This window comes from Oryx dammah, unplaced genomic scaffold (genome assembly GCF_014754425.2).
Source record: "Oryx dammah isolate SB20612 unplaced genomic scaffold, SCBI_Odam_1.1 HiC_scaffold_24, whole genome shotgun sequence".
Lineage (NCBI taxonomy): Eukaryota > Metazoa > Chordata > Mammalia > Artiodactyla > Bovidae > Oryx > Oryx dammah.
The window spans coordinates 70,162,597-70,186,886 of record NW_024070208.1 but is presented as its reverse complement, the minus strand read 5'-3'; the positions used below and the strand labels follow the sequence as shown (position 1 = coordinate 70,186,886).

The 24,290-nt window shown below is 41.5% G+C and overlaps 1 protein-coding gene across 1 annotated transcript in view; it reads right to left on the bottom strand.

Moving 5' to 3' along the window:
• Positions 1–24,290, bottom strand: part of LOC120883302 (multidrug resistance-associated protein 4-like) — a 296,729-nt gene that overhangs the window by 75,157 nt on the left and 197,282 nt on the right. Inside the window, 2 exon segments of the mRNA XM_040267344.1 lie at positions 3,213–3,292; positions 7,913–8,059. Coding sequence (XP_040123278.1) covers positions 3,213–3,292; positions 7,913–8,059 — 227 coding nt within the window.

Below are 24,290 nucleotides of genomic sequence, written 5' to 3'. Positions count from 1 at the left end.
TCACGATCGCCCTCTGCTGGGAGGCGGTCTCTGAGTCACATCGTCTCAGTGGGCGGACTGTCCTGCAGTGTGGACCACGACACAGAATCCAGGCTTTTCATTAGCCACACTCGGTATCACTATTACAAAATATTAAATAAATTATCTGAGAGGCCATTTATGAAATCTCTCATTTATGAAATGAGAAGGAATTAGATGAGGGAAAGAAGTAATACATATTTTAGAAGTACATACATACTTGAAGTAATAAAAATAAAAACGATCAAGAATTTTCCAAGGTTTATCAAATACACCAAGGATGAGCAGAACCATCAAAAATGAGTTTGAACACAGTGGGCTCTAAAGAAAAGTGAACAACACCATTCCAAGCCTTTCCCTTCCCCCCTCTCAACTGGTGAAAGACAGAAAGACTGGGTCCCACACAGGAACCCTGCTTCCACCAGCACTTCCTGCCCCACCATCCACAGCAGCCTTTTCCTCTCATCTGGGATCAAAGGTCACCTCCTAGAAGCTCCAGCTACCCCTGGACTAGGTTCCCTAACTGCCTCCAGCCCCCAAATATAGTTTGCCTTCCAAGACTTCCTCCACAGAGCTCCCATAATTAGAATTCCAAAGCCATCAAGGGGTGCATCTCTGAATGTCTTCCTTCCGTGGGGCACTGGAGGAGACCCATAAGGACAGGGCTTTGTGCCTGACTCACCCCTGTACCTCAGGGCCTCAACTCTAATCCCTGTTTGTTGAAGAGAAGGAGGGAAGAGAGGGAAAAAACCACCTACCATCGCTCATACTCCCCTCCCAGAAACTAAAATCTCAAAGAACCAGCAACACCTCCTCAGACCCTACATCCAGATGGGCCTCTCTTCTGATTCATTCAGACTCCTTCCAGAAGTAGCCTGTCTTCAACTCATTTCCCTCCATGCCTCCTGGATTTGCAGCCCTTTGCTCTCTAACTCCTCCCATCTGAAACCTGCTCTTCAGGTTACCAGACACCTCCTGATTCCAAATCAATCAACAAGTTTCCGTGGACTCATCTTCTCATTTGCACTAAACAGACCTGTCTTCCTCAGGTCTCCACTGGATCTCCTCTCATCCTTGCTGTTCATTATGTGTCTTCTGTACTTCCTTTCTCTCTCTGCTTCTCTCTGAATATCAAGCCTTCCCTAAGCTTCTGATCCTGGCTCCTAAAATGCTTCACTCTCTCTTGGCAATATTATCCATCTTTGGAGATTTAACTACTTGCTCAGTGAAGAATACATAAGCTCCATGCTCATCCCAGGTTTCTCTATTAAAGAGCAGACTCTTACTTCTAATGAATTACAGGATGCCTCCACCAAACTTCAAGATAATTGAACTACAAGTGGTAGAGAAGGGATGGAAATCACCTAGACTAGAATTTTCTCTCTTTAATGAGAACATTTCCTACTGAAATTAGATAGCATCTACCCCGTCCCTCCATATGCCATGCAAAAATATGTGACAAATTTTGATTATGAGGACTCACAAACCATAGGCTAAGCACACAGTGGAAACCCAACCTTGGCCTAGCTTCCTGTAGCAAAGAAACAGAACCTTTCACAAAATCCTTTCAAAGTAATTCACAGTCACTGTCAGACATGGCATTGTTTTCAGGGAAAAATTGTTTCAGGGGATAAATTATGTAGCTAAACCCAGCAGGGCACATTTTTAAAACAAGTTTGCAGAAGAGAAGAAAACAATCAGACATCTTCGCAGGAAAAGTCCTCTGCCTCCGAGTCTCAGCTTAGTTCTCACTGGTAACAGTGGAAGCCTTGCCCACTGGCTGCACTGTCTGTAGGACACTGTTGCACTGTTCATTGCTGCATTTCTGTGTGCAGCTTTGGACACACGTATTTCATTTCCAAAATTAACACTTGGAAAGAAAAAGTAAATTCCTCACAGGCTTAATCACTGATAAGTAGACAGAATAATAGAAAAAGAATAAAAACACACACACAAAAAAACCACTCCATAAGAGCAACAATACTGAATGTGATGATGAGAGCTGACATGACCTAACATCATTCCTTAGACTCTCAAGTTCACAGACAAACAGGCTGGGTAGAAGGTATTCCTGTAAGTAATTCTCTCTCTTTCTTTTTTAAGGTACCTTAAGACAGAGCAATCAGCTTGTGAAAAGCAAAACTGCCTACAAAACCAAAAAACATTTTCTGAGATGACTTTGATCCCGTAATCAAATTACTGGGTTAAAGTCTTTGTATCTTCAATAAGCGCTCTCTATTGTCCTTTTTGGACTTCCCAGGTGGCTCAGTGGTAAGAATCCACCTGCAATGAAGGAGATTGCAGGTAGATTGCAATCAAGACACAAGCTTGATCTCTGGATCAGCAATATCCCCTGGACAAGGAAATGGCAACCCACTCCAGTATGCTTGCCTGAGAAATCCCATGGATGGAGGAGCCTGGCAAGCTGCAGTCTATGCAGTCACAAAAGAGCCATAGACAACTTCGTGAATAAACAACAACATTGTCCTTGTTACAGTATTATTCTCACTTTATTTTTACCCAACCTTTGCTTTGTAAGTAACCACACATGGCTTTATCCAAATTGAATGCTGCAGTACACATTTGTCCTCTGTGGGAACACAATGCATAGTGCCTGTGCTCAGCTGTGTATGACTCTTGCAGCCCCCTGGACTGTAGCCCGCCAGGCTCCTCTATCTGTGGAAGTTTCTAGACAAGAATACTGAAGTGGATCCCATTCCCTTCTCCAGGACGTCTTCTAACCCAGGGATCAAATCCATATCTCTTGCATCTCCTGCATTGGCAGGTGAATTCTTTACCACTAAGCCAGCTGGGAAGCCCAATACAAAGCATTATTTAGTTATTTTATGCTATCTTTCCATGAGAGGTGATTATTTCTATATTATGAAATGCACTCACAGTAAAGGGAATCCACGCCAGAAACCTAGAAGGCAGAGGGAGAACCACTTACCCAGCATGCTGCTGCATCAGACCAACCTTGACACAACTGTGTAGCCACTCCTGCCCCAGGTGGTTCTCATGTTAGCTCAGCCTTCCCATCACAACTGTACCTTTCTCTCACAAACATGACCTTTACTGTAGATAACAGGATGCACTGCCAGGCTGAAAGACCATCCTTAGCCCCTCTGAGAAGGCCTTGAGAAACAGGCACTCTGCTATTCCCTGTGAAAACTCTGACAGGACTGTTATGTTACCTGGATGAAATCTTGAAATATCAGAGGCAGCAAGTCATCCATATGCCCAATGTCTTTGGAGAAACGATTTAAAATTCTTCCTGCAAGAACAGGATATGAGAAATAGCTCATTTCCTTGGATAGAATAGAAGCTTTAAGAGAAACAATTCATGAACAAATCAAAGCAATAATTTTGAAGAATATACATTTAGGTACTTCCCTGGTGGTACAGTGACCCAGTGCAGGGGACATGTGTTCAATCCCTGGTCCTGGAAGATTCCACAGGCTGCAGAGCAACTAAGCCTGTGCACCACAGCTACTGAAGCCCATGTGCCTAGAGCCTGAGCTCTGCAACAGGAAAAGTGACCACAGTGTGAAGCCCAGGCACTGCAATGAGGAGTAACCCTTGCTCGCTATAACTAGAGAAAGCCCACATGCAGCAACAAAGACCCAATGCAACTAAAAATAAATAAATCTTTAAAAAAATTAAGTATATGTATTAAATACTTTCTGGAGAAGGAAATGACAACCCACTCGATTTTTCTTCCCTGGAGAATCCCCATGGACAGCAGAGCTGGCGGGCCACAGTCCATGGGGTCATGAAGAGTTGGACACGACTAAGTGACTAAGCACCATTAAATATTTAATGTATCGGGCTTCCCTAGGGGCTCAGTGCTAAAGTATCTGCCTGCCAATACAGAAGACATAAGAGACAGGGGTTCAGTCCCAGGGTCAGGAAGATCCCCTGGAGGAAGAAATGGCTACCCAGTATTTTTTCCTGGGAAATCCCATGGACAGAGGAGCCTGGCAGGCTACAGTTCATGGGACTACAAAAGAGTCAGACATGACTAGAGGTAAAACAAGAACAAGTTTAATATATTACAAATTCATATGAAACAAGCCAATGTCAGTGGTAAAAAGAAAGACAAAACAGGATGATACCTAAAAAGAAACAAAAATACCACCAACTGGCAGTGGGTGGGGAATTGAAATTGAGCCCTGAATTTTAAAAGAATGGGGGAATCTTGTGGCAGTAGCAGGAAGGGTTGGTGGATTTGAGAATTTCCCTCTCTTTAGATCCATCCCATCTAAGTCTCACTCCAAGAGCTAAATTGGCAAACAGTTGCAAAATACCTAAGTTAATACTAACTGTCACACCAATTTGGCTTTAATTATCAAGATTAGTTTCCCCAAGTGATACACTTTAAATCAACATAATTATAACCTCTGTAATTTTTTTCCCTCCAGATGGCTCACAGAACCTCACATTTTGGGAAATTTTGGATTGTGGCCATTTCCAACTTGTGAGTTTACTACTCGGGTTATAAGTCATTATTTTCAGAGGAGTACCAGGTGTGACAAGCACAGATTTGCGAATAAGCATCTAAGAAGACCAAAGGGATGTAGGCAGGAAAACAGAAATATTACTAAATGACTAAGATTGATTTTATTTCCCTTCTCAGAATCCACAATAATAATATATCCTTAAGGCTGCAGGATAGAATATGGAAATTTTGGGTAAATATCTGGTATAAACTAAAAATGTCACCTGTCACATCAGTAAACAAAGGATGGTGCAGCCACCCCTGCAAGGGTGGTGCTCCCTGAGGAGACTCAGGATGAGAAAGAACAGGACACCGGCCCCAGACAGGGGAGGTGCACATCAAATGAACTATAACAGGGAGGAGCCAATTTTGACTCCATGCTGGATCTGTTTCTTTGACCATTGCTATTCACTGCTTTTGTCAAGAAACCCTGCCCCTCTTCATGAATGTTAAAGTGGCTTTTTTTCCAGCTCACAGGGAGACAATCTGACCCTCACCAACTGTGAATGGCTTCAGAAAAGAGAAAATGAACAAATACCCTCTTATTGTACAAGATAAATGGCCTTTGACATTATTTCCTTGCCTCCTCTCCTCTCTGTCCTATAAAAGAACCAGGCATCCAGACCCCAATAGGATGGTTACTTTGACACATTAGTCTGCCATCTTCTCAGTCTGCCAGGTTTCCAAATAAAGTCATTATTCTTTGCCTTAACACATGTCTGTAAGTCTTACCAGCCTTGTGAGGCAAGCAGAGAGAGCTTGAACTTGGTAACAAGTAATACCACTCTATGGTTTTCTCTTCATGCCATCATATATCACAAACAAAGTCCACCATAAACAATCTATTACAAATTCTACTTTTGAAAATAAACAAAGAGAAGAGTTCAATATAATACACTGCTAAAAGAGTAAATAACTGATGCCCCTAAACCTTTGAGCCTATCTTTGCAGTACTTACTTGGGCTTCTATTTTCTTGAAGCAATGAAGTTCTGATGATAGATGCAGGAGGGGAAGACAAGATACACACTGTGTATGCCTGCTGCTCTAGGATTAGTGACCTTAGAGATTTAAACTTTGTTCCAAATCCTTGAATAATAAATCGGCATCTGGAGATGCCTACAGGTCATCAAGAGCCTGGTTAACAATGATCACAAACTCAGTCCCACTCGATGCTCCCAAAATTACAACGGTAGTTTTCATATTAACAGGAAAAGTAGAGCAACATCATAGCCATAATAGCAAAGACTCTTCCAATCACTTCCTCACTCCAGCTTCATAATAAGATGAAATCTGTATGTGCCTCTGCAGTTTACCATACTGTGCTTCTCATAATGCCTGAACTAAAGAACATGTGTTTTAAAAGTTGGCTTAAAACTCAATTCAGAAAACTAAGATCATGGCATCTGGTCCCACCACTTCATGGCAAATAGATGGGGAAACAATGGAAACAGTGACAGACTATATTTTGGGGCTCCAAAATCACTTCAGATGGTGACTGCAGCCATGAAATTAAAAGATGCTTGCTCCTTGGAAAAAAAGCTATGACCAACCTAGACAGCTTATTAAAAAGCAGAGACATCACTTTGCCAACAAAGGTCCATCCAGTCAAAGGTATGGTTTTTCCAGTAGTCATGTATGGATGTGAGATTTGGACTATAAAGAAAGCTGAGAGCCGAAGAATTGATGCTTTTGAACTGTGGTGTTGGAGAAGACTCTTGAGAGTCCCTTGGACTGCAAGGAGATCTAAGTCCATCCTAAAAGAAATCAGTCCTGAATATTCAGGAAGGACTGATGCTGAAGCTGAAACTCCAATACTTTGGCCATCTAATACAAAGAACTGACTCATTGGTAAAGATCCTGATGCTGGGAAAGACTGAAGGCGGGAGGAGAAGGGGATGACAGAGGATGAGACGGTTGGATAGCATCACTGACTCAATGGACGTGTATTTGAATAAGCTCTGGGAGTTGGACAGGGAAGATGGACAGGGAAGCCTGGCACACTACAGTCCATGGGGTCACAAAGAGTCGGATATGACTGAGCAACTGAACTGAACTGTTGAATAAATCTGTACAAGATGTTGCCCTAAATAGTCTTTAATCCTCACAACAGTCTTGTAAAACAGGAAGGGCAGCAGTCATTCCCATTTCACAGGAGAGAAGTTCCCAGACACCATATTGAGATCCTCACTGAGGTTCATTAGGCACTGACTCTGTCCTAAGTGCTGTGAATCTATTAATCTGCTTAATGCCCACAACATCAAGATACTGGTAAGTGTATGAACAATATCCTCATTTTATAGGTAAGAAAATTGAGACTCAGATAAATTAAATAACTAGCATATAAGTATTAACATAACTATAGTTGACTATTACTATTAGTAACTAGCACTAGGACTGAACCCAGGAATTTGGCTCCTGAGTCCATACTTATAACCATGAAAACATCCTCCCTGGAGATTTTCCTGCCCAGTAGCATCTACCTACTCTGGCCTTGATCACACAGCTAGTTGGTGGCCAGGCCAAGGCTACTGCTGTCCTCTCTCCAGTCACATCCCTGCCTCAACAGGCCCTGTCAATCATCACCTGAAAAAACAAGGCCACCCTGGGCCTCAGCACAAGTCTAACCAAATGAACAGAGTGGACATGGACTCTGACGAACTAATTCTTCAGAGGAACCCAGGTCAGGAGACTACCTTCCAAAGCAAGACAGATTGAAGGCCTCAGGGTAGAGGCTGCAACCACTGAGAAACCTTCAGGGATATTCTTACTTAACACTGAAGATCCACCTGCTACATACCATAAGACATCTTTAATGTAACCACAAGTCCATTGTAAAACTAGAGTTCATTTTACTGAAGAGGATGTTTACATTTCACTGATCTTGTATTTTAATTAATTTTACATTACCATTTAGGTAAAACTCAAAATATGAGCACATATCAGAGCTCTGTGGTCCCAGAAATGTATGGACAATGAAAGAGAGAAACACACAGCCTGTCTTCTGTAGAGACATTCCTGGAAGATGGTCCTTCTTAGCTTAACATTATGTAACACAGCCAATATTTCAACAACTAGTCAAAAACATTTTAACATGTTTTCATCATCTGTCGGATGTTTCATATGCCACATAACAAATGGACTCCTAAACCATCCTGTAAAGTAAACACTTATGTATTTTTACAGATATGAATAAATTGGAATAAAAGCTTATATGCTCCTATACTCACATTTTCTCTGGTAGGAAAAATTACCAATAAAGTTTTTGTAGAAAATGAATAAACATACACAGTGATTTTCTTCCAAGCACCTCTTCCACTTTCAAACATGAAAATGTAACCAGGCATTTAATGTGTTAACAAGACATATTCACTAAGAAACTTGAGTGTCTGACTTACCTATTGGGTTTCTATGGAAGAACAATACCGGAGCTCTTAAAATGGTCTCCAACATTTTGTTGTGCAAAGTTTGTGAAGAATTAACAAGGATGTAGAATATCAACAGAGACTTTGTGATACCAAAAAGGACAGTAGACACAGTTAACCCTGAAATAAAGAAACATCACTCAGCACAAGATCTCTGTCTTATCCTCAATCACACTAAAGCATGGCAGGCAGTTTAAAAAGATATTGTGTATTTCATTCTATAAATAAAAATTTTATAGATATTTATATATATAGAATACAGAATAAAAACTATATATAAATACATATATATGTGTGTGTGTATATATGTATATATATATACATATATATATATAAAGTAGATTCTGTAAGAGTTTAATGCTTTCAAAAATACATTTATAAAGAAAAATATAAAAATGACTGTTTTCCTCTCACTAAATAGAAACAACATGGGGGGTTGGGGAATGTGTAAACTGCAGTTTCATTCTAGGCCTAATTCCATTACAAGTTCTAATAAAACTTAAAGATAATTATACAAGTAGCTGATCTTCCTTTCTCCACATTTCAAATCTCATTATTTACAACATGTCCCATAATCTAAAAGTAAGGTATGCTTTTGTGAAAGTGAATATGCTAGGTGCTCAGTCGTGTCATATTCTTTGCAAGTCCATGGACTGTAGACCCCAGGTTTCCCTATCCATGGAATTCTCCAGGCAAGAACCCTGGAGTGGGTTGCCATTCCCTTCTCCAATGCTTTGCTACCAGCACATGAATTAACAGGGAAAAGCACAGGGAACTCTACTTAATGGTCTGTGGCAAGCTAAATGGGGAGGAAATCCAAAGAGAAGATACATGTTCAACTAGTTCACTTGGTTGTACAATAGAAACTAACACAACATTGGAAAGCAACTATAATAAAAATTAAAATATTAAAAATAAAGTAGCTACTTCTATTCCCATGTAGCTATAAAGAGTATGAAAAGACCATGTTAAGTTTTAAGTGGATAATCTCTTAAATAATTGAACTGCAAGAAACTACAAAATATATTTTGACATGAGATAATCTAAACAAGATAATCTAATCTCTCACTATTTTATAGAACCCCAAAGCATTTGTAAATAACTATAATCATTTAAATTTATGTCTTATCATGACATAAATCAGTACTATACATATAAGAATTAAAACAGCCCTCCAAACATCTCAACTCACAATGCTATATAGAGAGGGGGTAACTTTGGCAATATATATTCCATCAAGTATGTTTTTCCATTTAGCTGCCACATCAGTGTTTTTAAATTCTGAAAGCTGGTTAAAATTCTTGAATTCCATCAACAGGCCTTTGCCTTAGCCCACTGTCCTATATGAATGTGTAACAGAATCCCTTCCTTCTTCTTTAAGCCCTCATTGCCCACCAATTCAGAAGGTAAACAGCTGGTAGATTCAAGTTTCTTATCAAGTTATAGATAAAATAAATACCAAATTTCAATGAGAAGATTTTTATATAACTTACTCATTGTAGAAAGCTTGTACAAGCATTTTCTTTGAGGATATTTAAATTTTTACTTAATTTAAAAAATGTATTGGGGTATAGTTGCTTTATGATGTTGTGTTAGTTTCTGCTGTTCAACAAAGCAAATCAGTTATATGAATACATATATCCCCTCCCTCTTGGACCTCCCTTCCCCCCATATCTCCCCTCTAGGTCATCACAGAGCATGAGCTGAGCACCCTGTGCTATACCACAGCTTCCCACTGCTGCTGCTGCTGCTGCTGCTGCTAAGTCGCTTCAGTCATGTCCGACTCTGTGCAAACCCATAGACAGCAGCTCACCAGGCTCCCCCATCCCTGGGATTCTCCAGGCAAGAACACTGGAGTGGGTTGCCATTTCCTTCTCCAATGCATGAAGGTGAAAAGAGAAAGTGAAGTCACTCAGTCATGTCTGACTCTTAGCGACCCCATGGACTGCAGCCTACCAGGCTCCTCCATCCATGGGATTTTCCAGGCAAGAGGACTGGAGTGGGGTGCCCTTGCCTTCTCTGCAGCTTCCCACTAGCTATCTGTTTTACACATGGTAGTGTATGTATGTCAATCCTAATCTCCCAATTCATCTCCCTCACTATCCCACTCACACTCTGTGTCCAACCGTCTATTCGCTATATCTATGACTCTGTTCATCCAATGTAAAGAGGTTCATCTGTACCAGTTTTCTAGATTCCATGTTCTTGTTGTTCAGCCGCCAAGTCATGTCCAACTCTTCGCAACCCCATGGACTGCAGCACGCCAGGCTTCCCTGTCCCTCATCATCTCCCCTAGTTTGCCCAGGTTGATGAATCGGTGGTGCCATCCAACCATCTCATCCTCTGTCACCCTCTTCTCCTTCTGCCTTCAGCCTTTCCCAGCATCAGGGTCTTTTCCAGTGAGTCAGCTGTTTGCATCAGAAGGCCATAGTATTGGAGCTTCAGCTTCAGCATCAGTCCTTCCAATGAGTATCCAGGGTTGATTTCCTTTAAGAAGGACTGGTTTGTTCTCCCTACTGTTTGAGGGACACTTCTCCAGCACCACAGTTTGAAAGCATCAATTCTTTGGGGCTCAGGTTTCTTTATATCCCAGCTCTCACATCCTTACATAACTACTGGAAAGACCATAGCCTTGAGTATATGGACCTTTGTCGGCAAAGTGGTGTCTGCTTTTCAGTACACTATCTAGGTTTGTCATAACTTTCCTGCCAAGAGGCAATCATCTTCTAATTTCATGGCTGAAGTCACCATCTGCAGTGATTTTAGAGCCCAGGAAGAGGAAATCTATCACTGCTCCCAGATTTTCCCCTTCTGTTTGCATGAAGTGATGGGACTGGATGTCATGATTTTAGTTTCTTTAATATTCAGTTTTAAGTTGGCTTTTTTACCCTCCTTTGTCACCCTCATCAAGAGGCTCTTTAGTTCCTTTTGGCTTTCTGCCATTTGAGTGGTATCATCCACATATCTGAGGTTGATATTCTCCAGCAATCTTGATTCCAGCTTGTAACCCATCCATCCCAGCATTTCACATGATGTGCTCTGTGCATAAGTTAAATAAACAGGGTGACAATAAACAGCCTTGCCGTACGCCTGTCTCAATCCTGAACCAATCTGTTGTCCCATACAGGGTTCTAATGGTTGTTTCTTGACCTGCATACAGGTTTCTCGGGAGGCAGGTTAAGATGGTCTGGTATTCCCATCTCTTTAAGAGTTTTCCACAGTTTGTTATGATCCACACAGTCAAAGGCTTTAGCTTAGCCAATGAAACAGAGGTAGATGTTGTTCTGGAATTCTCTTGCTTTCTGTATGATCCAGAAAATGTTGACAATTTGATCTCTGGTTCCTCTGCTTTTTCTAAATGCAGGTTGAACATCTGGAATTTCTCAGTTCACATAATGATAAAAACTAACTTGAATGATTTTGAGCATAATGTTACTAGCATGGGAGATGAGTGCAATTGTCTGGTGGACTGAACATTTTTTAGAATTGCCCTTCTTGGAACCTGGGATAAGGATTGACCTTTTCCAGTCCTGTGGCCACTGCTGGGTTTTCCAAATTTGCTGACATATTGAGTGCAGCACTTTAAATCTTTTAGAATTTTAAATAGCTCTGCTGGAATTCCATCACCTCCACTAGCTTTATAGGCAGCAATGCTTCCTAAGACTCACTTGACGTCACACTCCAGAATGTCTGGCTCTGAGTGACAGGCTACATCATCATGGTCATCCAAGTCATTAAGATCTTTATTGTATAGTTCTGTGTATTCTTTCCATCTCTTCTTGATCTTTTCTGCTTTAATTAGGTCTTTACTATTTCTGTCTTATATTGTGCCCATCTTTGGATGAAATGTTCCTTTGATATTTCCAATTTTCTTGACGAGATCTCTAGCCTTACCCTTTCTGTTGTTTTCCTCTATTTCTTTGTACTGTCCATTGATTGCCGGGAGCCAGCACAGGAAATCCCACCCATGACAAGGTCATGCAGGACTCGAGGGAATCCCTGGGCCATCCGACCCATGACAAGGTCATGCGGAAGAGTCCTGATGAGCAAGGCCTCAGGACTCAACAGACCCCCTGGACCTGCTCGAGCATCTACCCCTGAACCAGAATCTGTCTGTCTTACTATTTTATGTCTTTCACCAGCTCTTTTGACATTAGCAAGGGGCTGTCTCTGACCAAAAGAGTTAAATTAGGGCTCTAGTTAATAAATCTCCTGGGCATGAAAGGAGTGTTTCAAACCCTCTGTTAGCATTCTAGCTTACATGGCAGCTCTTTATCCAGACTCTTGCAACATTGTTGAGCCTATGCAATGCCTGCTGCCAAGTTCTCAGATCCCTTATCCATTGTGTTCCTGGGAGTGCATATAGTCAGGATGTAAAGAAAACAAGTAATAGCTTTAGCCTTAGCAACATTAGACTTTGATTTAATAAGTTCTTTCTTTGCTGTAACCCACTGAATCTTTGCTCCATAAAAATGTAACTCTGTACTTTAAGGGTGACGCAGGCTAAGAATTTAAGAAGAAACACTTTAAGGGAAAATCATTGTTCTGGTGTTCTGGCTGGCCAACCTTTATCAAAAAGAGGTCATGAAATATCAACAGGCCTCTGGAATAAAAGATGATGTACAGAAAATAAGACTTTTGCAGGAAGAAACCTGATATCAATAAAAGTTATTACTGATGGAATGTTGAGTTGACTCTGCATTTTTCACCTTGCTGTATGCATAACTCAGGGTATAAAAGCCCCGAGAAAAATAAAAGTAAATGGGCCTCGCTCGAAGAAGCTTGGTCACCCTGTGTCTTGCTCCTTATCTCTTTATCTATCTTTCTTCATTTGCCAACGTCGTCCATCCTGAGGATATCCCTGGACTCTGCTGAGGCTGGACCTCGGCAATTGATGAAGGCCTTCTGGTCTCTCCTTGCTATTCTCTGGAACTCTGCATTTAGTTCTAGGAAGTCTTCTAGGTTTCAAGGAACTGGTCAACTTCAGCTTCTTTGGCATCGGTGGTTGGGACATAGACTTGGATTACTGAGATGCTGAATGGATTGCCTTGGAAATGAACCAAGATCATTCTGTTATTTTTAAGGTTGCACCCAAGAACTGCATTTTGGACTCTTGTTGATTATGAGGGCTATTCCATTTCTTCTAAGCAATTCTTGCCCATAGTAGTAGATATAATGGACATCTGAATTAAATTCACCCATTTCCGTCCATTTTAGTTCACTGATTCCTAAGATGTTGATGTTTACTCTTACCGTCTCCTGCTTGACCACATCCAATTTACCTTGATTCATGGACCTAACATCAAGGTTCCTATGCAATACTGTTCTTTTTTTAAATTATTTTTCTTTATTATTTTTTAAATATTGGACCTAACATTCAAGGTTCCTATGCAATACTGTTCTTTTTAAATTATTTTTCTTTATTTTTTAAATATAAATTTATTTATTTTAATTGGAGGTTAATTACTTTACTATATTGTATTGGTTTTGCCATACATCAGCATGAATCCACCACAGGTATACATGTGTTCCCCATCCTTGACCCCCCCTCCCTCCTCCCTCCCTGTACCATCCCTCTGGGTCATCTCAGTGCACCAGTCCCAAGCATCCAGTATCCTGCATCGAACCTGGACTGGCAATTCATTTCATATATGATATTATACATGTTTCAATGCCATTCTCCCAAATCGTCCCACCCTCGCCCTCTCCCACAGAGTCCAAAAGACTGTTCTATAAACAGTCTCTTACACAGTCTCTTACACAGTCATCTGTGTCTCTTTTGCTGTCTCACATACTTTGGTTGAAAAATATTGTATCAACTAAAATGCAATACTGTTCTTACAGCATCAGATTTTACTTTCACCACCAGACACATCCACAACTGAACGCGTTTCCACTTTGGCCCAGCCACTTCATCCTGTCTGGAGCTATTAGTAGTTGTCTTCTGTGCTTTACCAGTAGCATATTGGACACCTTCTGACCTGGGGGGGCTAATCTTTTGGTGTCATATCTTTTTGCCTTTTTATGCATTTCCTGAGTTTTTCTCATGGCTAGTACACTGGGGTGGTTTGCCACTCCCTCCTCCAATGGATCACATTTTATCAGAACTCTCGAATATGACCCATCAGTCTTAGGTGGCCCTACATGGCACAGATCATAGCTCCATTGAGTTATACAAGCCCCTTCACCATGATAAGGCAGTGATCTATGAAGAGGCTAGATTTCATATATATGCATTAACACAAGTATTTTTTTTCTGTTTTTGTGTTTCTGACTTACTTTATTTTGTATGACAGACTCTATGTCTATCCATTTCATTCCTTTCTATGGATGAGTAATATTCCAGTGTATATGTGTGTTAGTTGCTTAGTCACGTCTGACTCTTTGCAACCCCATGGACTGTAGCCTGCCAGGCTCCTCTGTCTATGGAATTCTCCAAGCATAAATACTGGAGTGGGTTACCATGCCCTTATCCAGGGGTTCTTCCCAACTCAGGGATCAAATCCAGGTTTCCCTCATTGCAGGCAGATTCTTTATCGTTTGAGCTACCCGGGAAGCCCCTCTCCCCCAGCCCAGTGTATATATGTACCATAAATGAGATGAAAAGACAGCCCTGAGAATAGGAGAAAATGATTATAACTGACCAGGGATTAATCTTCACAATATACAAAGAGCTCATGCAGCTTAATAAAAAAGAAAAAAAAAATCAAAGAATGGGCAGAAGACCTATATAGACCTTTCTCCAAAGAAGACATACAGATAGCCAAGAGGCACATGAAAAGAGGCTCAATATCATTATTAGAGAAATGCAGATCAAAACTACCAGTCAGAATGGCCACCATAAAAAATATACAAACAATAAATGTTAGAGAAGGTGAGGAGAAAAGGGAACCTTCTTGCACTTTTAGTAGGAATGTAAATTGATACAGTCACTATGGAGAACAGTTTGGAAGTTCCTTAAAAAATTGAAAATAGAACTACCATATGACTCAGCAATCCCACTACTGTGCATAAACCTTGAGAAAACCATAATTCAAAAAGACACATGCACCCCAGTGTTCACAGCAACACTATTTACAAAAGCTAGGACATGGAAGCAACCTAAATATCCATCAACAGATGAATGGATAAAGAAGGCATTTAAAATTTTTGTTAAAGACATCCTTTAAATACTATATAATGCTATGCTATATATATTCTAAATACTCTTGTCAATAGAGAGAGTCATGTTAATATTAGTCTGGGAAGCCAAATTTTAAATCAATCCCACAGTTGGGGAGGAGGTAATACTGTAATCTCAGATTAAGAAAGAGAAAGAATCCTAATTCCAGACACTGATTTCCCCTGCTTAGCTTCTCAAGTTTATTAGTGAAGCTCAGGAGGTGAGCAGTGTGGTAAAGCAGAGCTTTGAATACCAGGGAGGGAATAATGTCTCTATTTGTGGCTCATGCTGACAAAGGATTTCATCCAGGATCAATAAAAGCCAGGGTTTATTCAGACAGATTTGGAATAACTGAACCACAGCGTGGGGATACATTTCTAATTCCCTTGCCCATTCTTACAAGGATATAAGATTTAGCAAAAGCAACTATTAGAATAGACAATAGCTACATATTTCTAGTGGCTGATTTTCTCAATATGCACTCCTGGTTTAACTACCAAAATCACTACCAAAATCCAGTATGGAGCAAATTAAGAGTCTTCATTCAACCTCTTTTCTTTTGGTAGATTTTTAAAATAATTATTCTGATTAATTCGCAGAGTAAATGTGATTCAGACCCTTCATTTGTTAAGACATTACTGAATTACTCTGGAAGCCCTCATTGCTCACACAGACTCATTGTAATATACACCTTAAACTCTGGAATTATAAAGCAGATGACTCAACTCTACCTGAATAAACTCCTAAGTACCATTTCAGAACTAACACTACAGCTTCATCTTCTTTTACTAATGCTCCAGAATACAGGTCACTTTGTACATTTGCCCTATGGAACAGGAAATAAAAAATATTACACTATAGATACAAATAAAATTTACACAAATATCACAAAAAATTACCTCAATTCAGGAAATGTATTTTATGCTGGAAAGTGTTTCCCAGCCCACAAGGCCCTGGGTATGTCTCCCTCTAAAAATTTGAATCACGATTTTCAGTTTTCAAAATTATCTATGAAGACAGACTTAGAAAATAAACTCTTAGTTGCCAAGGGGAAGGAGTGTTAGAGAGTTTGTATGGTCATGCACATACTGCTATATATAAAACAGGTAACCAACAAGGCTTATTTTATAGCACATGGAACTCTGCACAACGTTATGTGGCAGCCTGGATGGAAGGGAAGTTTGGGGGAGAATGGATACGCGTATATGTATGGCTGCATTCCTTCACTGCTCAAATGAAGCTATCACAATATTGTTGATTTGCCATAGCCCAATACAATATTAAAAGTTCCAAAAAAGAAAAAAAAAATTGTGAAGAAGTTGCTGAAGCGAGGGGCATGGGGAGAGACCACAGGGGGATCACACACCACCTGCAGGAACTTTCATTTTTCTTCAGGGAACCTACGTGAGGGTCAGAAGAGGAGGCTGATTTAGCCCCATCTCTCCCCCTGACTCTGTGGGAAAGTGAGGCTTTGTGTAGATTTCACAGCCCTTTGTGTCAGACCAGGAATCACTCACCAGAATGCAAGCCACCAATCCTGCAAGACGTAGGCAACCTGGAGCAGGAAACAACAGTCACTCGCACACTGACATAACTGAGCCTCACACCCCGCTCACCAGGCTGGGGATGGAAAGGCTCCAGAACATGGAGACGGTCCTTCCGGCTTAGGCCTGCACTAAACCCCACCCCCCAGATGACCACAGGTCAGGGGAGGGCATCTTACAAGTTAATATCTTTAAAAGAAATCCCCCTTTCCCTAGAAGACTTTGTTCCCCAAATATAATGTACTTCAATGTAAATCCAAGTGGACTGCAAGAGGCAGTAATAACAGTACAAATGTTGGGACTTTTCAAAGCAAAAGCTTGACAAGTACAGTGATGGTCAGTCCTGGGTGTCAGCTTGACTGGGCCAGTCTCCAGTGATTCAACCAAACACCCATCCAGATGTTGCCATGAAGGTATTTTGTGGATGATGTTTCATCCATCATCAGAACTTCAGTAGAGGAGATCACCCTCAACTCTGCAGTGGTCTCGTCCAGTCAGACAAAGGCCTGAAGAGCAAAACCTGAGGTTTCCTGGAGGAGGAAGAAATTCTGCCTCAAGACAGCAGGGTCAGCTCCTGACTGAGGGTCCAGCCTGCAGGCTCGCCTTGCTGATTTTACATTCACCAAGCTAGATCCCACTATTGCATGAACCAAGTTTTTGAGATAAATCTCTTAATACACATATTTAAAAATAATTCTAAAATACAGTATAAGTAGTATGTAAATATAAAACTGAGTGCACAAACCAAAATAAACCCCCTTATGTACCTGAGCTGCGATGTTTACCAGAATAAGGAAGATGATGACAAGCCAGTCAGCACCAGCTGTGAAGTAATTCTTATAGGTCTTAAAACCAACTTTTCCTTCCAAGTAGTCCTCTAGAGGTAGTGTAAACTGTATATTCTCAGTCTGGAAGGAGAAAAATGGCAGTGAGAGATGAAATTTTAAATAATGAAACCCAAATTTCAAGAGTTCAACAATGTCCTCCACTGCGAAGCTTTGGGAAACAGAGACATTTCATACACTGTTAGGAGTGCAGGATGATCCATCTCCTATGGAGAAGGGTGTGGGAATATCTGGCCAAATCACATACACTTTTACCCCTGGATCCAGCCATCCCACTCATAGGAATCTATGAGAAATAATCAAAGGTTATTAACAGTTGGGTGGCTTTGCTTAAAACAGATCATGACTGACACACAACAAAATCAATTAATGTATAAATGCAGAAGCTTGCTCTAAAATAACAGACAAAATGATATGAAGATAATGTATCCCTCTAGATGACTGTGTCATTCAAGGATAGAAACATGAAACATACTTGAGGCTCAAAATATTAGCCAAATTCAGTAAACTGAGTTCACAAAAAGAGTTGGAGTAATATGAGTTTGGACAGCACGTTGCAAGCATATGATCTGAATCTATTTGGTTCCTAAGTTTCAGAGAGTGATTCCTGAGTTTAGAAAATGAACAGCTACAGAATTGTAAAGTAAAATTTAAAAAAAATAAAAATTAAAAAAAAAAGAAAATGAACAGCTAATCCGAATACTTATCAGAGTCATTCCAGGCTCCTAGGCTTGGATATTGAGGGTATGGCTATCAAGGGAATATGTTTTTAAGGGAGATCTCGTGCATTTCAGCATTTCTGTCTGGAGGACTTAGAATGCATTATGGAGTCACAGAAGGTTAGCACGTCCTCGCCTCTCTCCTGGCCACTGGGATTCAAGGTCGATAAGACGTGGTTCTCAGTCTTGAAGGGAAAGAAAGGAGGATAGGAACTAGCACTAAAGTGTCTACCATGCGTCAGGTCCTTTGCACACGTTACCTCTGGCCCATCACAAACCACCTGACACTGAGGCAAAATAATGCCATCAGTCACATGAGTGCTCGAGTATTCCAACACACAGGAAAAGTAGCTGATTTCACGTGGCAACAGCAGGACTCAGTCTAAGGAGGTCTTCACATTAAGCCTCTGGATGCATAAGGGAAGCCAGGAGCCACCAGCATGAATAGGATGTAACTACGGTAAACTGATGAGTTCTCAATCAGTGTGAGTCACATAAACCAAGAAATTCATAGCAGTACAACCACTTCTGGTCTCCATAAGATTCTCCATCCTACACCCAAAGGGGAACCCCAAGGAGGCTTGCTGCCTTCATGCTCTTCTAACCCTACCAATTCCATGGAATGAGACTTTGGGAACCTTAGGATCTACTTTGGAACAAATGAAGATGTCACAAGCAGACAGAAGGTCCCTGAGACCACCAAGAGCAGACAGACCCGGGCACCCTGCAGGATGAGAAACTCACTTCTTGTTCCTCTGGAGCCGCATCTTTCAACGAGGGTCTGGGAGACTGGAGAGACTGACCCAAAGACTCAGAGATCAGAGTGGGAGCTCCTGGCACTGGAGACGGTTCAGACGGCTCCTTCCCTTTCTCAAAAAGGGAAAAAATATCTACCCTGGATTTCAGGAACTCAGAGTAAGTTCCTCTTTCCACCATTTTGCCCTAAAATTAAAAAGTTGAGAGGAATTAATTTATATTTGATAACATTAAACCAACCTAAATACTAATCAAGAAAAGTTACCTGGTTTTAAATTATGATTTTTGAAAAAAAAAAAAAGTGATCCATGGGTCTAGATTTCTTGTTGAGAAATCTAGTTCGGTCAACTCAGTACAGAACTGAGCACTGCATTCTCTGCCAAACACTGTCTCTATGGTAAGTGCTGAGGGATATGAAAGAAACGTGTGCTCATGTGTCAAAAATGGAGGCCATTGACATGACTACCCTGGGCACTTAGGGGAGCAAGAAGCACAGAGGTTGATGGGAGAATCAGCACAGTCTTCTTAGACAACATGGGAATTGAGAGAAGTCTCATGTGACAATTTGAAGAAAGAAATTTATACTTAACCCAGAGGTGGGGACCAGCACATCTGCATGTGGGTAAGAGTCTCTCCTGCACTAAAGTGCAGGCGGCGGCGGCGGCTGGTGCACTAAGTGCGGCCGAGAGCTACCCCATGTCCAAGGTCAGGATCAGAGGCCTAGAGTGCCAGGCTGCGATGGCGCAGGAACGACCAAGAGGAGCTACCCCGTGTCCAAGGTCAGGGGTGACAGCTGGGAGGAGATACCCCAAGTCCGAGGCCAGGGGTGGTGCCTGAGGCCAGGGGCAGTGGCCGGGAGGAGCAACCCCTAGTCCAAGGAGTGGTGGCTGTGCAGGCGCAGGAGGGCCTAGAGAAGCCATCCCACGTTGAAGGTCAGGAAGGGCGGCGGGAGGAATACCCCTCATCCAAGGTAAGGAGCAGCGGCTGTGCTTTGCTGGAGCAGCCTTGAAGAGATACCCCATGCCCAAGGTAAGAGAAACCCAAGTAAGATGGTAGGTGTTGCAAGAGGGTATCAGAGGGCAGACACACTGAAACCGTACTCACATAAATCTGGTCAATCTAATCACACTAGAACCACAGCCTTGTCTAACTCAATGAAACTAAGCCATGCCCGTGGGGCAACCCAAGATGGGAGGGTCATGGTAGAGAGGTCTGACAGAATGTGGTCCACTGGAGAAGCAAATGGCAAATCACTTCAGTATTCTTGCCTTGAGAACCCCATGAACAGTATGAAAAGGAAAAATGATAGGATACTGAAAGAAGTACTCTGTAGGTCATTAGGTGCCCAATATGCTACTGGAGGTCAGTGGAGAAATAACTCCAGAAAGAATGAAGGGATGGAGCCAAAGCAAAAACAGTACCCAGCTGTGGATGTGACTGGTGATAGAAGCAAGGTCCGATGCTGTAAATAGAAAAATTGCCTAGGAACCTGGAATGTCAGGTCCATGAATCAAGGCAAATTGGAAGTGGTCAAACAGGAGATGACAAGAGTGAACATCAACATTCTAGGAATCAGCGAACTAAAATGGACTGGAATAGGTGAATTTAACTCAGATGACCATTATATCTACTACTGTGGGCAGGAATCTCTCAGAAGAAATGGAGTAGTCGTCATGGTCAACAGAAGAGTCTGAAATGCAGTACTTGGATGCAATCTCAAAAACAACAGAATGATCTCTGTTTGTTTCCAAGGCAAACCATTCAATATCATGGTAATCCAAGTCTATGCCCCAACCAGTAATGCTGAAGAAGCTGAAGTTGAATGGTTCTATGAAGACTTAGAAGACCTTTTAAAACTAACACCCAAAAAAGATGTCCTTTTCATTATAGGGGACTGGAATGCAAAAGTAGGAAGTCAAGAAACACCTGGAGTAACAGGCAAATTTGGCCTTGGAATGTGGAATGAAGCAGCACAAAGACTAATACAGTTTTGCCAAGAAAATGCACTGGTCATAGCAAACACCCTCTTCCAACAACACAAGAGAAGACTCTACACATGAACATCACCAGATGGTCAACACCGAAATCAGATTCATTATATTCTTTGCAGCCAAAGATGGAGAAGCTCTATACAGTCAACAAAAACAAGACCGGGAGCTGACTGTGGCTCAGATCATGAACTCCTTTTACCAAATTCAGACTGAAATTGAATAAAAAAGGGAAAATCGCTAGACCATTCAGGTATGACCTAAATCAAATCCCTTATGATTATACAGTGCAAGTGAGAAATAAATTTAAGGGACTAGATCTGATAAATAGAGTTCCTGATCAACTATGGAATGAGGTTCGTGACAATGTACAGGAGACAGGGATCAAGACCATCCCCATGGAAAAGAAATGCAAAAAAGCAAACTGGCTGTCTGGGGAGGCCTTACAAATAGCTGTGAAAAAAAGAAAAGCGAAAAGTGAAAGAGAAAATGAAAGATATAAGCATCTGAATGCAGAGTTCCAAAGAATAGCAAGAAAAGATAAGAAAGCCTTCTTCAGCGATCAATGCAAAGAAATAGAGGAAAACAAGAGAATGGGAAAGACTAGAGATCTCTTCAAGAAAATTAGAGATACCAAGGGAACATCTCATTCAAAGATGGGCTCGATAAAGGACAGAAATGGTATGGGCCTAACAGAAGCAGAAGATATTAAGAAGAGATGGCAAGAATACACAGAAGAACTGTACAAAAAAGATCTTCATGACCCGGATAATCACAATCGTGTGATCACTCATCTAGAGCCAGACATCCTGGAATGTGAAGTCAAGTGGGCCTTAGAAAGCATCACTACAAACAAAGCTAGTGGAGGTGATGGAATTCTAGTTGAGCTATTTCAAATCCTGAAAGATGATGCTGTGAAAGTGCTGCACTCAATATGCCAGCAAATTTGGAAAACTCAGCAGTGGCCAAAGGACTGGAAAAGGTCAGTTTTCATTCCAATCCCAAAGAAACACAGTGCCAAAGAATGTTCAAACTACCGCACAATTGCACTCATCTCACACACTAATAAAGTAATGCTTAAAATTCTCCAAGCCAGGCTTCAGCTATACATGAACCATGAACTACCTGATGTTCAAGCTGGCTTTAGAAAAGGCAGAGGAACCAGAGATCAAATTGCCAACATCCGCTGGATCATGGAAAAAGCAAGAGAGTTCCAGAAAAACATCTATTTCTGCTTTATTGACTATGCCAAAGCCTTTGACTGTGTGGATCACAATAAACTGTGGAAAATTCTGAAAGAGATGGGAATGCCAGACCACCTGACCTGCCTCTTGAGAAATCTGTATGCAGGTCAGGAAGCAACAGTTAGAACTGGACATGGAAGAACAGACTGATTCCAAATAGCAAAAGGAGTACGTCAAGGCTGTATATTGTCACCCTGCTTATTTAACTTCTATGCAGAGTACATCATGAGAAACGCTGGACTGGAAGAAACACAAGCTGGAATCAAGATTGCCGGAGAAATATCAATAACCTCAGACATGCTATGACACCACCCTTATGGCAGAAAGTGAAGAGAAACTAAAAAGCTTCTTGATGAAAGTAAAAGAGGAGAATGAAAAAGTTGGCTTAAAGCTCAACATTCAGAAAATGAAGATCATGGCATCCGGTCCCATCACTCCATGGGAAATAGATAGGGAAACAGTGGAAACAGTGTCAGACTTTATTTTGGGGGGCTCAAAATCACTGCAGATGGTGACTGCAGCCATGAAATTAAAAGATGCTTACTCCTTGGAAGAAAAGTTATGACCAACCTAGATAGTATATTCAAAAGCAGAGACATTACTTTGCCGACTAAGGTCCGTCTAGTCAAGGCTATGGTTTTTCCAGTAGTCATGTATGGATGTGAGAGTTGGACTGTGAAGAAGGCTGAGAGCCGAAGAATTGATGCTTTTGAACTGTGGTGTTGGAGAAGACTCTTGAGAGTCCCTTGGACTGCAAGGAGATCCAACCAGTCCATTCTGAAGGAGATCAGCCCTGGGATTTCTTTGGAAGGAATGATGCTAAAGCTGAAACTCCAGTACTTTGGCCACCTCATGCGAAGAGTTGACTCATTTGAAAAGACTCTGATGCTGGGAGGGATTGGGGGCAGGAGGAGAAGGGGATGACTGAGGATGAGATGGCTGGATGGCATCACTGACTCGACGGGCATGAGTCTGAGTGAACTCCTGGAGTTGGTGATGGACAGGGAGGCCTGGCGTGCTGCGACTCATGGGGTCGCAAAGAGTCGGACACGACTGAGCACCTGAACTGAACTGAAGAGTCTCTCATTAATCTTCACTGACCTCTGTCACTGTCACACCCTCATGTGCCCGGCCGGGATAATAGGAACCATCCCCATATAGAAAACCCATGAGAGGCATCTCCATGGTCTACAACTGCCTCCACACACTCAGCAAGTTCCCAACTGAAAATTCAATATTCCAGCTGATAAAGTAATTAAATAAGGAGGCCATGGGGCTGAGGTGGCTCTAATCCTTGCCAGTCTGTGCCCACAAACCAAAACCTAAGCCAGAATCAGTGCACTCAGATTTGAGAAAAAACTTAGGAACAACCAACCACAAGCAGCCAACCAGGCTTCCCTAATTCAGGCCTTCCTCACAGTCCAACTCTCACATCCATACATGACCACTGGAAAAACCATAGCCTTGACTAGACGGACCTTAGTCAGCAAAGTAATGTCTCTGCTTTTGAATATACTATCTAGGTTGCTCATAACTTTTCTTCCAAGGAGTAAGCGTCTTTGAATTTCATGACTGCAGTCACCATCTGCAGTGATTTTGGAGCCCCCCAAAATAAAGGCTGACTCTGTTTCCACTGTTTCCCCATCTATTTCCCATGAAGTGATGGGACCAGATGCCATGATCTTCGTTTTCTGAATGTTGAGCTCTAAGCCAACTTTTTCACTCTCCTCTTTCACTTTCATCAAGAGGTTTTTTAGTTCCTCTTCACTTTCTGCCATAAGGGTGGTGTCATCTACATATCTGAGGTTATTGATATTTCTCCTGGCAATCTTGATTCCAGCTTGTGTTTCTTCCAGTCCAGCGTTTCTCATGATGTACTCTGCATAGAAGTTAAATAAGCAGGGTGACAATATACAGCCTTGACGTACTCCTTTTCCTATTTGGAACCAGTCTGTTCCATGTCCAGTTCTAATGGTGGGCTACAGTTCCTGGGGTCACAAAGAGTCGAACACGACTGAGCGACTTAACTAATGGTAGCATTAACACTGTAAAAATGCACCATGATGCTTTGATTACTGTAGCTTTGTAATATA